General features: G+C 44.9%; 1 protein-coding gene across 1 annotated transcript in view; it reads left to right on the top strand.

Annotated features, from left to right (window-relative positions):
- SPG21 (SPG21 abhydrolase domain containing, maspardin) overlaps positions 1-15,597 on the top strand; it is a 98,056-nt gene that overhangs the window by 74,024 nt on the left and 8,435 nt on the right. Inside the window, exons 6-8 of the mRNA XM_082253194.1 lie at positions 4,128-4,236; positions 7,186-7,293; positions 10,253-10,393. Of these exons, the coding sequence (XP_082109320.1) occupies positions 4,128-4,236; positions 7,186-7,293; positions 10,253-10,393 (358 nt within the window). The remainder of the gene's footprint in view (positions 1-4,127; positions 4,237-7,185; positions 7,294-10,252; positions 10,394-15,597) is intronic.

Here is a 15,597-nt window from a genome sequence, read left to right on the forward strand (position 1 = left end):
CGGGGTAAACTGAACATGTGCAGAGTGACTCCAAAGGCTCGGTCTTAACATTTACACAATGCACATAATTAACCCCTTAGGTTCCACAGTGAGTATATCAAGCATACTTTACTGCATATACACACTGATTTTACTTTTGTGGGTTTTGTAATGCTTTAAGATAATTGGCATTGCATCTTGCAGACATACCAAACCAAGGCTTTTTGAGGCGCACACACACACACCTCTTGCTTGTTTGTTGTGGTCCCGGGACATTTAGGAATTTAAAGCATCACTTAAGCTGGCCATAGATGGATCGAATCTTGGCCAGTTCAGCAGGGATGAGTTGAGATTTGATCCATATATAGAAAGGCTTATTGTACCCAAATCAATCCATTGATCGACTTGAGTACATCAAGAACAATAAAAATCACTCAGTTCATGCACTGATCCAAAATTCAGATCACAATGAGCTGATCGCTCTTTAAGAAACAGGCTTCCATTGCCAGGACGTTGCAGCTCTCCTAAGTCTCCACTGGGCGGTGGGCAACAAACTATACAAGGTAAAAAAGAAGAGCGCACGGCGGCCCTAGCATAATACAGTTTTTATTGAAAAGAAACGGGAAGCTTGTTAAAATGCAACTCCCATTTATTTGGGAGTACACTTGGAGCATGTAAAGAATGCGGCATGTAGACCGATATCCCTCTGGTCCGGGCGCGGGCGCACTCCGGCACACGCTCTGAGGTTACATAGGAGAAACTGGAAGTCACTGCTTGGGGTTGGAGGCGAAGGCTGTCTGCTTCTTACAGCGGTGATCCAGGAGAGGGATATCGATCTACATGCCACATTCTTTACATGCTCTAAGTGTACTTCCAAATGTGAGTTACATTTTAACAAGCTTCCTGTTTCTGTTCAATAAAAACTATATTATGCTAGGGCGGCCGTGCTCTCTTCTTCTTTTTTTTTTTTTTTTTTTTTTTTACCATTCATCGGCTTGAGTACAACTTGCCTGTTGGAGTTTGTACCTGGGAATACTGCCAGCAGCTGTAGCCGCTAACAGTAATCTTTGTGTTCTGCCGGCCAGGACGACTCCTCACAAGTGCCATTTAAGTGATTTGGTAACCTGTCACGGGCTACAGTGAACAATGGGTATTTTACTGCCCCCCCCACCCACAATTGTAAAGGGAGTCCTTACTGTTCTGAGCCCCCCTATAAGGCTGCTTTCACACTGATGCTCTGCAGTTGCAGCACAGTGCACCTGCAGGTTAGCTGTGCTTTGCCATAGACTTCTATTATATCTTGCAGGTGTGGTGCACTTTCAGAAAGCCCAACAAACCCGCAGGATATAATAAAAGTTTATGGTTCAGTGCAGGTAACTCGCTGGTAATATTGATATTATGCCTATTACTCTGATCTGCAGGGATCGCCTTTCTGCAAGTCTGCAGGCATCTCTGCCTGTAGTCTTGCAGTCCCATTCATTTGATATCACTTGAAGTATAGAAAAATGCAGTGCTCAAAATAATGAAATTATTATTCTCCATTCAGATAGAGCTGTGGTTTGGCCCGGCCCCCTCTCTCTCTCTCTCTCTCTCTCTCTCTCTCTCTCTCCTGATTGGCTAACTTACTTTGAGCCAATGGCCCCATGGCTGTGTCTCTGCCAATCAGGAGGGAAAGTCCCGGACAGCCGAGGGACAGAGATGGGCTCAGGTAAGTATTAGGGGGTGCTGGGGAGGCTGCTTCACACAGAAGGCTTTTATCCTAATACATAGAATGCACCTTCTGCCTTTACAACTCCTTTAACCACTTGCCGACCAGTCACTGGGACTGTACTGCGGCAAAGTGGCTCGATTTTCGTCCAGCGACGTAGACCTACGTCGTTGGACTCCTCCCCTTGTGGGCGGCGCTCGCGTGCCGCCGGAGGCTCGCTCCCACTGTTTTCAGTCACAGCGGGAGTCGGGCCATGGGAGGAGCAGCGGTGATCGCCGCCGCTCTTCCCACGATTGTCGAGGAATCGAGAGTGGAGATCCGCCCGCTTGTGTAAACAGAGCGGGCGGATCTCCTAAGTGACAAACAGTGACAGATTGCAGGGTTCAGCATAGCTGAACGTGCGATCTGTCCCTGTGTCACTCAGTCACCTCCCCCCACACACGTTAGTAAGCACCAGGCATACATTAACCCCTCCCTCTCCAATAAAATTAACCCCTTCCCTGCCAGTGTCATTTTTACAGTAACAGTGCATATATATAGCACTGATTACTGCAGTAATGTCACTGGTACCCCCAAAAGTGTCAAAAATGTCAGTCAAGGGTCCGATCTGTCCGCCGCAATGTCGCAGTCCTGCAAAAAAAATCGCAGATCGCTGCCATTACTCGTTAAAAAAAAAAAAAAACCTTTCCCTTAGTAAACGCAATAAATTTTTGCGCAAACCAATCAAAATACGCTTATTGTGATTTTTTTTTTTTTTTTTTTTTACCAAACATAGGTAGCAGAAAACAAATTGGCCAAAAAATTAAAAAAAATTTTGATTTTTACATTTTTGTTGGGGGGGGGGGGGGGGGGGGAATTCATATAAAAAAAAAATGTGAAAAATATTATTTTTTTCAAAATGTACGCTCTTTTTTTTTGTTTATAGCGCAAAAAGTAAAAATCGCACAGGTGATCAAATACCACCAAAAGAAAGTTCTGTTTGTGGGGAAAAAAAGGACGTAAATTTCGTTTGGGTACAGCGTCGCACGACCGCGCAATTGTCAGTTAAATTCGCACAGTGCCGAATCGCAAAAAGTGGCCTGGACGTAAGACCGCAAAATCCTCCGGTGGTAAAGTGGTTAAAGCAGCCTTTTTCAACCAGGGTGCCTTGGAAAAATTCCTAAAAATTGCCCAAAAATGTATAAAAGCCAGCGGGGGATCAAACCTTCCTTTTTAGTTACACAATGCTACAGGTTTTTATTGTGCGCCATTTCAATCTTCCAGCCAACGGCATCCTAACAACCATTGATGTTGTCAGTGTTAATAAAGAGAAGGTTGGGTGCCTACACAGCGTCCTTGTTTGACCCTCCCCTGCCCCCCCCCCCCCTCTCCATCAACACTGGGGTCACATTAGCTGAGTCATGTAGGGAAACTGAGGGAGAGGAAAAACACTGGCATACTAGTCGGTACTAGTTTGCAAAAGTGCATTTGCTTTGTAAGAATAAATCGCCTCTAACGTTGTGTGTCGATGCTGCCGCATTATGTAAAACTATTAAAATAATTTACATTTTAGAATGGGGTGCCTTGAGATTGTCCAAAATTTTAAAGGGTGCCTTCACTAAAAAAAAAGTTTAGAAACCCTGCGCTAAAGGACTATATATATATATATATATATATATATATATATATATATATATATATATATATATATATATATATATATATATATATATATATATATATATATATATATATTATATTATATTATATTATATTATATTATATTATATTATATTATATTATATTATATTATATTATATTATATTATATTTTTTTTTTTTTTTTTTTTTTTTTGGGCCATCATGTATGCGGTGTAATACCACGTCATTTCAGTTTTGTCTACATTATTGATTGGCAATGTTCACTTTAATTCAATGTTTATTTGAGAGAGATGAAATGTATTAAATTTTTTAGAGCGCTGCATTTTCCTATGCTTATTAATTTGTGTCTGTAAATCTACACACATTGCACGCTGCCACACATTGACCAACCTAGCGCTGACACACAATTTCTTCACAATTTGATATCACTCTACCTGGGACAGGAGCCAGCGCTATACCGCAAGCATCGGCTTATTCCGCTCTGCCCCCTCCGCAGTCGCTTGCTTCCTCCACCACTGGCTCCATCTGTAACACTGATGCTCTGGGATGGCGGGTCGGCAACTCCCCATCTGGGCTTGTCAACCCACCATCCCAGGGCAAGGAGGTCACGGGCCACCGCTGAGGGTTGGGCACCCATGATCTATGGCTTGCCTTTAATGATTTTGTAAATCAAGATGCTCTACCCCCCCCCCCCCCTATTGTCGTAGTGTTGTCATGTTTTGCATCTTGGCTTTGCAAAGTATGAGCTAGTACAGTCGTGTCTGTGCCCTATTGCTGTAAAGATGATTTGTGTTTTTCAGCTTTTGGCTCATGCCTGCATTCATGCTCAAGAAGATCCTTTTAGGAAACTTTTCATCTGGCCCAGTGGATCCAGTTATGGCTGATGCCATTGATTTCATGGTGGATCGGGTAGGAATTAATCTTCTTTTCTATATGATTCTGTTGCTGTCTTTCTTGGAAAAATTTCATGTGTTTAGAATTATTCATTTTTCACATGACAATCCCTGGAATTTTTTTAAAGATCGATGGAGACAGATTATGCAAAAATGTCTCTCATGCATTTTAAAAAAAAATTCACTAACCTTGTCTAAAACTTGTAATTGAATTTGGTGCATGTCGTGCCACTTTTAGAACACATTTGAGGCACTTTCGCAAATTCTATCCCTGTACCTTAAAACAACGTTGGCCTTAATTGGCTCCATTTTCGTTGGATATGAACTGTATGCATTTTATTTTGAATCTGGTGCAGTTTTTGCGCCGTAATGTAGGAATGGAACAAATCAGAACTACCTTAATTTGGCACATTAGTTGTTAACCAAAAATGTTGCAGATGTTTTATGGAATCGGTGCAACACATTAATGAGGGCAATAAACGTCAGCAAAGCGGTGCAGCAGCTTTATGGAATTCGCCCCCTCCAGAGTTTAGCTTAGTTTGGATATAAACATGATGACTGAGGTTTGCACTAATGAACCGAAGAGGTCTAAATTCTTTAAAGAATAAAAACAGAGCTATTGGTTGCATGCCTTTTCAAAAATATGTGGAAGCGTAGTCAGAGTACATGTAGTTGGACATTCAGTATGTTAAGGATTATGCGACTGACAAGACTATTGGCCAGAAAATATTACAAAAAGACCTTCCTCATTATAAACGCGCATAGCTTAAAATCTATGAAAGCGATAGTAAACTCTCATTTTTAACTGGTACCTACAGGTAAGTTTGTAATTAGTCTTACCTGTAGGTATGGTCAATATCTATCTCCTAAAATTCTTGTTTAGGTGATATTCACATTGGCTCTAGCCAGTGACGTAGTAACAAGCTACGGTATCTACAATTTTTCATAGACGATGCTATATATCAGGGATCCTCAAACTGCGGCCCTTAAGCTGTTTCGGAACTACACGTCCCATGAGGCATTGTAAAATTCTGACATTCACAGACATGACTAGGCATGATGGGAATTGTAGTTCCTGAACAACTGGAGGGCCATAGTTTGAAGACCCCTGCTATATATATATATATATATATATATATATATATATATATATATATATATATATATATATATATATATATATATATATATATATATATATATATATATATATGCTGGGGAGGGGTGGGGGAGGTGGTTGCTTTAAAACTTTAACTAGTTTAATTTATTTTATTTAAAAAAAAATGAACACTCCTTTTTGTTGTTTTGTTGTTTTTGTAAAATCAGAAGGTTTTTTTTTTTTTTTTCTTAATACATTCTATGCAGTAAGATAAAAAGCCTTCTGTGTGCAGCAGCCCCGCCTAATACTTACCTGAGCCCAACTCCATCCAGCAATGTTGCAGGAGTGTCTCGGCTGCAAGGAACTCTCCCTCCTCGTTGGCCAGAGATGGCAGCGCAGCGTCATTGGCTCCTGCTGCTGTCAATCAGTCAGTAAACCAGTGAGGAGAGAAAGAGGATGTGGCCCTGTGTCTGAATGGACACAGGGAGTTGTGACTCGGCTGAGGTGCTTGCTGTGGGGGCACTAAACAGGAGGGAGGGGCCAGGAGTGCCAGTGGGGGACCCGAAAAGAGAAGAATCTGGTCTGCTCTGTGCAAAACCAACTGCACAGAGCAGGCAAGTAAAACATGTTTTATTTTTTTACAAAAAAAATAGACTTTAGTATCACTTTAACTTTATTGCTATCACTAGGGGGCCAAAAAGTTTGATCACTTTTGGACAGGTACTCTTTTTGAAAACATTAGGGGTCCATTAGTCCCCCAATGTCCCCCCTGTCCTCCAAAGCAGCAAATCGAGCTTTCAGCCACTCGCACGAAGCCACGGACATGCGGCAGCCAAGCCGGGTCCCACCGGTGCTCGGGTATGACGTCACCGCAGCGCAAAGGCTGAAGTGCCAGTCCAGAATGAGACTGACCAGCCTGGAACGCAGAGGGGAAAAGAGCTGCTGTGATTATGTGTTTGGCGCTCATGCGCTTTGTCAGGACTTGACAGCGCATGCACGTGAAACGCATCACGGCAACCGTTTTCCCCTCTGCGTTCCAGGCTGGCCAACAGGCATCTCAATCCGGTCCAGCACTTCCGCCTTGGCGTTACGGTGACGTCATACGGGAGCAACCCGTGTGACCTGGCTTGGCTCCCGTACATCCGTTGCTCCGTGTGAGCGGCTGCGAGCCTGCACACCAGGGGCGGCTTTGTTCCACCTTGCTACACCTGCTCAAGTGGCCATCAACCCTCGTACATCTGGACCCAACGGGCCGGTATTGTATTGGCTTTTATTGACTAAAGGTTTTAACGCAGTTGTTTGCCAATAAAGTGTATTGAGACTTTGCATTGGTCGTCACCATTCATAAGGATATAGTGGTCATTATCCTACCCCCCCCCACCATGAAGAGAGGTAACACCGCTCAGGTTAGTCAAAGTCCACGATTTAAGGTGGGTGCTGAATCTCGGCTTGCCACCAGGAGAAGCATAAAAGAAGAAAATGTCCTACCCTGTTGTACCTTGTACCACTTGTGTGAATAAAGAAACTTTTCTTCATTGGATTCTATGGTGGTGTGCGACCATTTTCTTCTTTTATCCCACTCCCAACCCCCAGATAGCGCTGTCGCTGTCCTTTCTGTTGCCTTAAAAATGAATAGCGCCGCTCCACAAATCTGCAAAAAGCACAACTTGGCAGCGTCACTCAGGTATCCCTCAGGTGTGAACGGGGCCTAAAGCTGCTGACGCTGCCGCCGTTTGTAAAATGATCCGGTTACTGAGCTCTGTAATGCACACTTATGTAAATACTGTCTACATAATATTGTCTAATTGGGCAAATCACTGGCTGTAGCTGACTTGTGTATGAAGGTATTGCTATTTTCCTTTATAGTTGGAAAGCTTGAATCAAAGTGAGCTGGCATCTCGTCTCACCCTGAACTGTCAGAATTCTTATGTGGAACCACACAAAATCCGGGACCTCCCTGTCACCATAATGGATGTAAGTGTATGCTGCCTCCCATTCAGGAGTTCTGGGTAACAATGTTTGATGGAGTCCCCACTGGCCCATAACTTGTGGGCTTCGTTTGTATTCCTAAATGATGAATGTACGCTCACCCGCCAATTTATTAGGTACTTCAATTGCTTGGTAACACAAATTGCTAATCAGCCAATCACATGGCAACGACTCAATGCATTTAGGCATCCAGACGGGCTGCAGACTGCTTGCTGAAGTTCAAACCGAGCATCAGAATGGGGAAGAAAAGGGTATTTAGGTGACTTAATGAGGCATGGTTGTTGGTGCCAGGCGGGCTGGTCTGAGTGTTTCAAAAACTGCTGATCTGGGATTTTCACGCACAACCATCTCTCGGGTTTACAGAGAACGGTTGTGTGTTGATGTCAGAGGAGAATGGGCAGACAACAGTAACTCAGTCACTCGTTACAACCAAGGTATGCAGAATACAATCTCTGAACGCACAACACATCGAATCTTGAAGCATATGAAGACCACGCTGGGTGCCACTCCTGTCAGTTAAGAACTGTAAACTGAGGCCACAAGTCATACAGACTCACCAAAATTGGACAATAGAAGATTGGAAAAGCGTTGCCTGGTCTGATGAGTCTCCATTTCAGCTGCGACATTCAAATGGTTGGGTCAGAATATGGCGTAAACAACATGAAAGCATGGATCCATCAGCGGTTCAGGCTGGTGGTGGTGTAATGGTGTGGGGGATATTTTCTTGGCACAGTTTGGGGCCCTTAGTACCAATTGAACATTGCTTAAATGCCACGATCTACCTGAGTATTGTTGCTGACTATGTCCATCCCTTTATGACTACAGTGTTCCCATCTTCTGATGGCTCCTTCCAGCAGGATAATGCACCATGTCACAAAGCTCCAATCATCTCACCACTGGTTTCTTCACCATGACAATGAGGTCACTGTCCTCCAATGGCCTCCACACTCACCACATCTCATCCAATAGAGCACCTTTGAGTTGTGGTGGAACCGGAGATTGGCATCATGGATGTGCAGCCGACAAATCTGCAGGAACTGCGTGATGCTATCTTGACACTATGGACCAAAATCTATCTGGTGAATGTTTCCAACACCTTGTTGTATCTATGCCACGAAGAATGGAGACAAAAGGGTCCAACACGCTACTTGCAAGGTGTACCTAATAAAGTGGCTGGTGTGTTTATATCTTCCTTGATTCCAGATGGCTCCTAGATTTCTCTTAGTGGCTTGTAAATTCTACTGTGTTCTATAAGCCCCCATCTGGATTCAATAACCATTCAAGGTTCTCCACCACTAATTTCTAGTTAAGTAAACTTTCAATACAGAAGCTTTAATTGTCTGTACAATCATCATTCTTTAAGTTGAAAACACTCCCTGTCCTATGAGAAATATGGTGTCATTTCAGATGTGAAATTGCTTTGTGGAGGAATATCAAGTGGTTGTAAACCCTTACATATACCTAATGAAGTGTCTGGCCTCAGATGATACAGAGAAAACCGAGATCTGATCTCACACGGCACAGCATAGAGCTGGGAGCTTAGTGTTAATCTGAGATCTGGGTGGAGGGAAAAGACACACCCAGCTCTGCAGTTTCATAGTGAAACATGCACACCTGAGGCTGTCACCTGCTGTGTGTTGGAGAGTGTCAGGGCCCTCTCCCAGGTTTGTTTGGTGTAGACATAAACTGTCAGAATTCTATACAATTTTAAAAACGTTTAAAATCCAGAATTTTATAAAGCTGCTCTGAGCTGTCAGAAAACAGGGAAGGCAGGGCTGAAATTGCACACTGCAGAGATTAGCGAGGAGAAATCTGAGAGCTGATTGGAGGGAAGGGACACACCTTCCTTTACACAACACACAGGAAGAAAGCCGAGGCTGTCAATCGAAGGCTGTGCTGCAGCTCCCCGTTGTGTGCTGGAGCTCCCCTCCTTGTCCTTTTTTTTTTTTTTTCCCTCTTGGTGTCAGGAAACTTGTAAGAAGTGAGTCATGCTGGTAGCGGAGGAAGGAAGCAGCAGACAGAAATGACATTTGGTGCTCTGTATGGAGACAAGTACACACTATGGGATATGCTTTGTTCATATTTCATGTCTGAGGTTTACAACCACATTAAACTTCTGTATTGTATATTAAAACATTATTATTAGGTAGCATAAAGTATTTTATAACTGGCATTTCACAGTTTGTATGAAATCAGACGTTTATAAAATGGGTGCATGTTATTTGCCTCAACAGCAGGGCTTTTTTTCTGCAGGAACGTGGGGGAACGCAGTTCCGGCACCTCCAAACACAATGTATTTTATGGCAAGGTGTGTCTATTGATGCTGGTTGCTGGGGGTCTATTGCCAATGGTGGGAATCGGTTTTGTCTTTTTTGGGGGGGTCTATTAATGCTGGTGGGGATCTGTTTTTTTGTGGGGTCTATCGTTAGAGGGTAGGTCTATCGTTGTTGGTTGAGGGCCTTATGTTGATGGGAGGTCAATTATTGCTGTGAGGGATCAACTGTTGAGGGAGAGGTCTATTGTTGTTGGCTTCTGGAGGGTCTATTGATGCTGGATGCTGCAAGATCTGTTTTTGCTGCGGGGGGTCTATTGTTGCTAGGTTGGTATTTAGTTACGGGGGTCTACTGTTGCTGGGGAAGTCCGCTGTTGTGTAGGGGATCCATTGCTTCTGTTGTTGCTGGGGTGGGGGTCTATCAAATTCCATACAAATTACTTAATAGCACATAATGATACTTGATTCTGTATTCTGTAAAAGGGGCAGTACTGGGAGGTAGGTAGGGGTAGAGCCAGTGCTCAGAGGTGAGTAGGGGGCAGAGACGAAGGGGGGAGTTCCTGCACCTATTATCTGACGAAAAAAAGCCCTGCTCAACAGTATACCTGGACCTTTGTCACCATGTGTTTATAAGCTGCATGCTGGTTTAAATGGCATTGCCTTTTCTGACAGGTATTTGATCAAAGCGCTCTTTCAACGGACGCCAAGGAAGAGATGTACAAGTTGTTTCCTAACGCCAGGAGAGCCCACCTGAAAACCGGAGGCAACTTCCCCTACTTGTGCAGAAGTGCCGAGGTGAATCTCTACGTACAGGTAAGCACATTTCCATACATCCAACTGCTTTTACCTGAATTATGACTGCAGCTACAGTTTTTTTTTTTTTTTTTTTTTTTTTTTGGGATTCTTTCTAGTAAAAGTAATACGAGAAGCTTTACAGCCACTGGATTACTTTAACAGGTGGCAGAAAATGAATATAAAATATTAGCACCTAGCAGTTCCTTAACCCCTTCACACCTAAGGCTAAAACAAATCTTAATGCCTAAGCACAATTTTGCAACCATTACACGTGGTTAGTGTACATATCACAACTGCTTTAAGTATCCAAGTAGATATACCACATTTTATTAGGACAAATTAATTTGGTAGTGAATAGTTGTGAATATTTCCTGTTTTATTTTTTCTTAATTATCCTAGGAAAACTGGCTATATATATAATATAAGTTTTCTTTCGATCATTGATGGGACACAGCTCCTGATATTCTTCACCATTGGGTTATTATTCCCCCCACAGGAGTGGGACACTAGGCAGAAAAAAAGTCTGGCTACACCTATGGGCAGTCCCAGGGGGTATACTCCCTCTCTGCTATTGGTACTTTTAGATAGTTTTTTTTTTTTTTCTGGTTTTTCCTGTGAGATCTACAATCAACTGCCGGACTGGGTGATGGGCTGGATAATCTAGATCCAGTGGTTACCCCAGTCTGGCCAGCGAGCATGTGCAGACCTCAGCTCCTCGCTAGGTCGGCCGTGACATAGTCCCACCAGACGGGGGCTGGCCTGCGAGTTAAACGCCTCGTGAGGTCGCATATGACTGGGTCGCAGCATTCCTCCTGGCCAACAGACCCCCCCATTTCGATGGCGGGGTTCAGTCTTGAGCGGTGCCCGTCTGGTTCCTGGTATGGTGAATAGCTGTCCCCCCCCCCCCCCCCCTCTCACCCTCGAGGGTTTGGCGTGGACATGGGACAGTCTGACCCCTGGGATCCCCTCCTTCCAGTTAGGCACCTCCCCCTCAACTGTCTGGCTACAAGATCGAGTTTCGTTTTTGCCCTTTAGAAAGGTTCTTTCCTTCCAATGTGCGGCTGTCCCCGGCATGCTTACAGGCTCTTTGGGGCGGTGCAACACCTTTTACTTCAAGGGGTGATGGTTCCGAATTTGGAATGTTTTCAGGGGTTTTACTTAAACCTGTATACAGTCCCCAGAAAGGCAGGCAAGGTGCATTCAATCCTGGACCTCAAGGTGCTAAACTGCTTGTGCAGGTGCAGAAGTTCAGAATGGAGTCTGTTCCCATGTTGGTGGCTTCCTTGCATCAGGGGGATTTTCTTGCCTCCATCAACATCAAGGATGCTTACCTTAACATTCCAATATTTGCCTGTCCGCAGAGCCTTCTCCGCTTTGCTGTGGGAGAGGAGCATTATCAGTTTGTGGCGTTACCCTTTGGTCTCGCCTCAGCTCCTCGGGTCTTCTCGAAAGTGTTGGCCCTGATGCTAGCATTGTTACGTCAGCAGGGGATTGTGGTCCTGGGCTACTTAGATGACCACCTTCTGTGAGCAGAGTTTCCTACTGTGCTGGTGGAAAACCTGGAGATCTCCATATGGACCCTGAGGAAGTTCGGCTGGATTCTGAATCTTCAGAAGTCTGCCTTGGTTCTTTCCACGAAACTAGACTATCTGGGTCTGACTCTGGACTTGGCCTTAGCCAGAGTACTCGTTCCTCTGGACAAGCTCCAGAAATTGCAGGCTGCAATTTGCCTCCTGTTGTCCAGCAGATGGTCATTCCTCCGGGCTTGCATGCGAGTGCTGGGCTTGATGGTGTTTACCTTTGAGGCGGTTCCATATGAGGTCCCTGCAAGGGAGATTCTGGTCAAATTGTACAAGACTCCGCAGTCTCTGGACAACCAAATCCAGCTGAGCTAGGGGGCAAAAGGGTCCCTGATCTGGTGGCTTCGTGCCTTGGCAAATCAAATCCTTCCTCCCCTTGTATTGGACGATGATCACCACAGATGCCAGCCTTTCGGGGTGGTGAGGCGTTCTCTACAGAAATTCTGCTCAGAGGGTCTGAACCCTGGAAGAATCCAGACTACCAATCGATATCCTGGAGCTCCGAGCAATCGGACTGTGCCTGGAACATTGGACGGATCATCTCCAAGGATGTCCAATGCGCATTCAATCAGACAATGCCACAGCTGTGGCTTATGTCAATTGACAAGGGGGTCTGGCAGCTCCGGAGGTAGCCAGCATTCTCAGGTAGGCACAACGTTTGTTCCAGCCCTTTCCGCCGTACACATTCTCAGAATGGAAAACTGGCAGACGTTTGGACAGTAGGAATGGTCTCTTCATCCGGAGGTGTTTCATCAGTTGTGTCTCCGATGGGGCACTCCGAGATGGATCTGTTGGCGTCTCGGCTCAACAGAAAGGTGCAGAGGTTCGTGGCACGGTCACGGGATCCTCTGGCGGACACAAGACCCACTGGTGGCCCCGTGGGGGGTCAGTATTGTCTAAATTAATGCCTTTCCTCCTCTCAAGCTTCTGCCAAGACTTCTACGCTGGTTCGAGGCAGAAGGGATTCCCGTCCTCTTAGTGGCCTGGACTGGCCTAGCCGGACTTGGTACACCGATCTGGTGCGGCTGGTCGATGACGTTCCTCGGAAGCTACCCCTTAGGGAGGATCTGCTGTACCGAGGACCAATCTTCCACCCTGCTTTAGTCGCTGGCTTTGACGGCTTGGCTGTTGAAAGTCAGGCACTAATGGATAGGGGTTGTTCTGAATTGGTGATTCCAACGCTGTTAAAAGCTAGGAAATTTACTTCTAGGAAGATCTACCATCGTATGTGAAAGACTTGCATTGTGTGGTGTGAGTCCCTTGAGGTTCATCCTCGCTTCTTCTCGGTGACTCGGATCTTGACCTTCCTTCACGGGAGGGTTAAACCAAAATTGGCCTGGAGTACCATCAAAGGCCAGGTGTTGGCTTTGGTGGTCTGCTTTCAACGACCCTTGGCCACACACTTCCTTGTATGTACGTTTCTTCCTCGTGTTCGCCATTTGGTTCCTCCAATTTGGTCTCCATTGCCGCCTTGGGACCTCAGTTTGGTGCTTTCGATCCTCCAGAAGTTTACCTTTGAGATTCTTTGGGAGAGTCCCTTGTTTACGATGTCTCAGAAGGTGGGAATGAAGACATTGTGTTGACTGGTGGTGGCGTTATGCTGTCTTTCAGCTTATTTGGTTGTTAAGAGATAAGGTGGTTCTTCGCCCCTGTTCCTCATTCCTTCCAAAGGTTGTCTGTTTACCATGAATGAAGACATTGTGTTGCCTTCCCTGTGTCCCAGGCTCAAATCATCCAAAGGAAATTGCTTTGCATGCCTTGGATGTGTTTTGGGCAATTAGGGTCTACCTGGCAGCTATGGAGTCTTTTAGGAAGTCAGACTCCTAATTTGTGCTTACAGCTGGGTCTCAGACGGGGTTGTCCGCTTCCTCTGCGACCATTCCCAGATGGATCAGACTGATTCAGGCCTAATCCATCAGGCGTCAGGTTCCATCTTTCCCTGTCAAGGCGCACTCTACTTGGGCGCTCAGTGCCTCCTGGGCCTTCCGTCATCAGGCGTCAGTAACGCAGGTTTGCAAGGCGGCCACCTGGTCGTCGGTGCTTACTTTCACAAAGTTCTATAAAGTGGATGTGTTTGCATCTGCGGATGCCTCTTTTGGATGCAAGGTTTTGCAGGCTGCTGTTTAGAGGACTTGGACCTCTTTGAGGGTGTATCGTTTTTTTTTTTTTTTTTTTTTTTTCAGGCGGGCTCCAGTTGTTTTGGTTGAGCCCCTGTTGCCTGGTTGGCTACTGTTTTTTAGCCTTTTTTTTTTTTTTTTTTTGTTCCCACCCTTCATGTTTAACACTGCTTTGGGATGTCCCAATAGTTTAGAATATCAGGAGCTTTGTCCGCCCATGAACGAAAGTGAAAATGGGATTTTTGACTTGCTGTAAAATCCATTTCTCTGATGATCATTAATGAACACAGCACCCACCCCTCTGTGGAGTTGTATTTTCCCTGACACTGCTTGTAACAAAACTAATAGCAGAGAGAGGGATTATACCCCCTGGGACTGCCCATAGGTGTAGCCAGACGGTTTTTCTGCCTAGTGTCCTACTCCTGTAGGGGGCAGTATAACCCAATGGTTAAGAATATCAGGAGCTTTGTCCATCAATGAACATCAGAGAAATTGATTTTATGGTAAGTCAAAAGTCCCATATTTTTAATTTAGCCATATATTTCTTGTTACTGCCATAACCTTCCACCAGAGAACCACTCACAATTGTATATAATTACTGTGTTATGGGTTTGCGGCGCTCAGGTAATAGTCCTTTTGAAGAAATAGGGACAATCCAAACTGCTTACCAGATGAAAGGATAAAATAGACCTGTCGATAGGTAGAGTAGATGCAAAATCTCACTAATCCAGCTTGGCTGGATTAGTGAGATTTTGCATCTACTCTACCTATTGACAGGTCTATTTTATCCTTTCATCTGGTAAGCAGTTCGGATTGTCCCTATTTCTTCAAAAGGACTATTACCTGAGCGCTGCAAACCCATAACATAATTTATTTGATCTGATTCGTCTTTACCATAAATTGCTGGCAGCCACCCATCTTTGGACTTTATTATTGAAACCTGAGCGCGGATTTCCTTTCCATTATATATAATTACTGTAGTAGATCTGCAAGTGGATAAAAATGAATTGAATTAAAGAGGTTGTAAGGTCAGAAGGTGTGTTTTTTTTTTTTTTTTTTTTCTCATTCTAAGCATTAAGATAAAAAAAACCTGTGTGCAGCAGCCCCCCCATTGCTTACCTGAGCCCCCTCTTGATCCAGCGATGTCAACGACTGTCCGGTACTCCCCTCCTCATTGGCTAAGACACAGCAGCAGCGCCATTGCCTCCCAGTGCATTCAATCAAAATCAGCCAATGAGGAGAGAGAGGGGGCAGGGCCGAACCACAGCTCCATGTCTGAATGGATACACGGAGCTGTGACTTGGCTCAGGTGCCCCCATAGCAAGCTACTTGCTGTAGGGGCACTCTACAGGAGGGAGGGCCCAGGAGAGTCCAAGATTGGGGATGCTCTGTGCAAAACCAAGTATAGCATGTTTTTTTATTTTTAACCACTTTACCACCGGAGGATATTGCTGTCTTACGTCTGGGCCACTTTTTGCGATTCGGCGCTGTGCGACTTTAACTGACAATTGCGCGATCGTGCGAC

This window comes from Pelophylax lessonae (genome assembly GCF_965119305.1).
Source record: "Pelophylax lessonae genome assembly, chromosome: 4".
Classification (NCBI taxonomy): domain Eukaryota; kingdom Metazoa; phylum Chordata; class Amphibia; order Anura; family Ranidae; genus Pelophylax; species Pelophylax lessonae.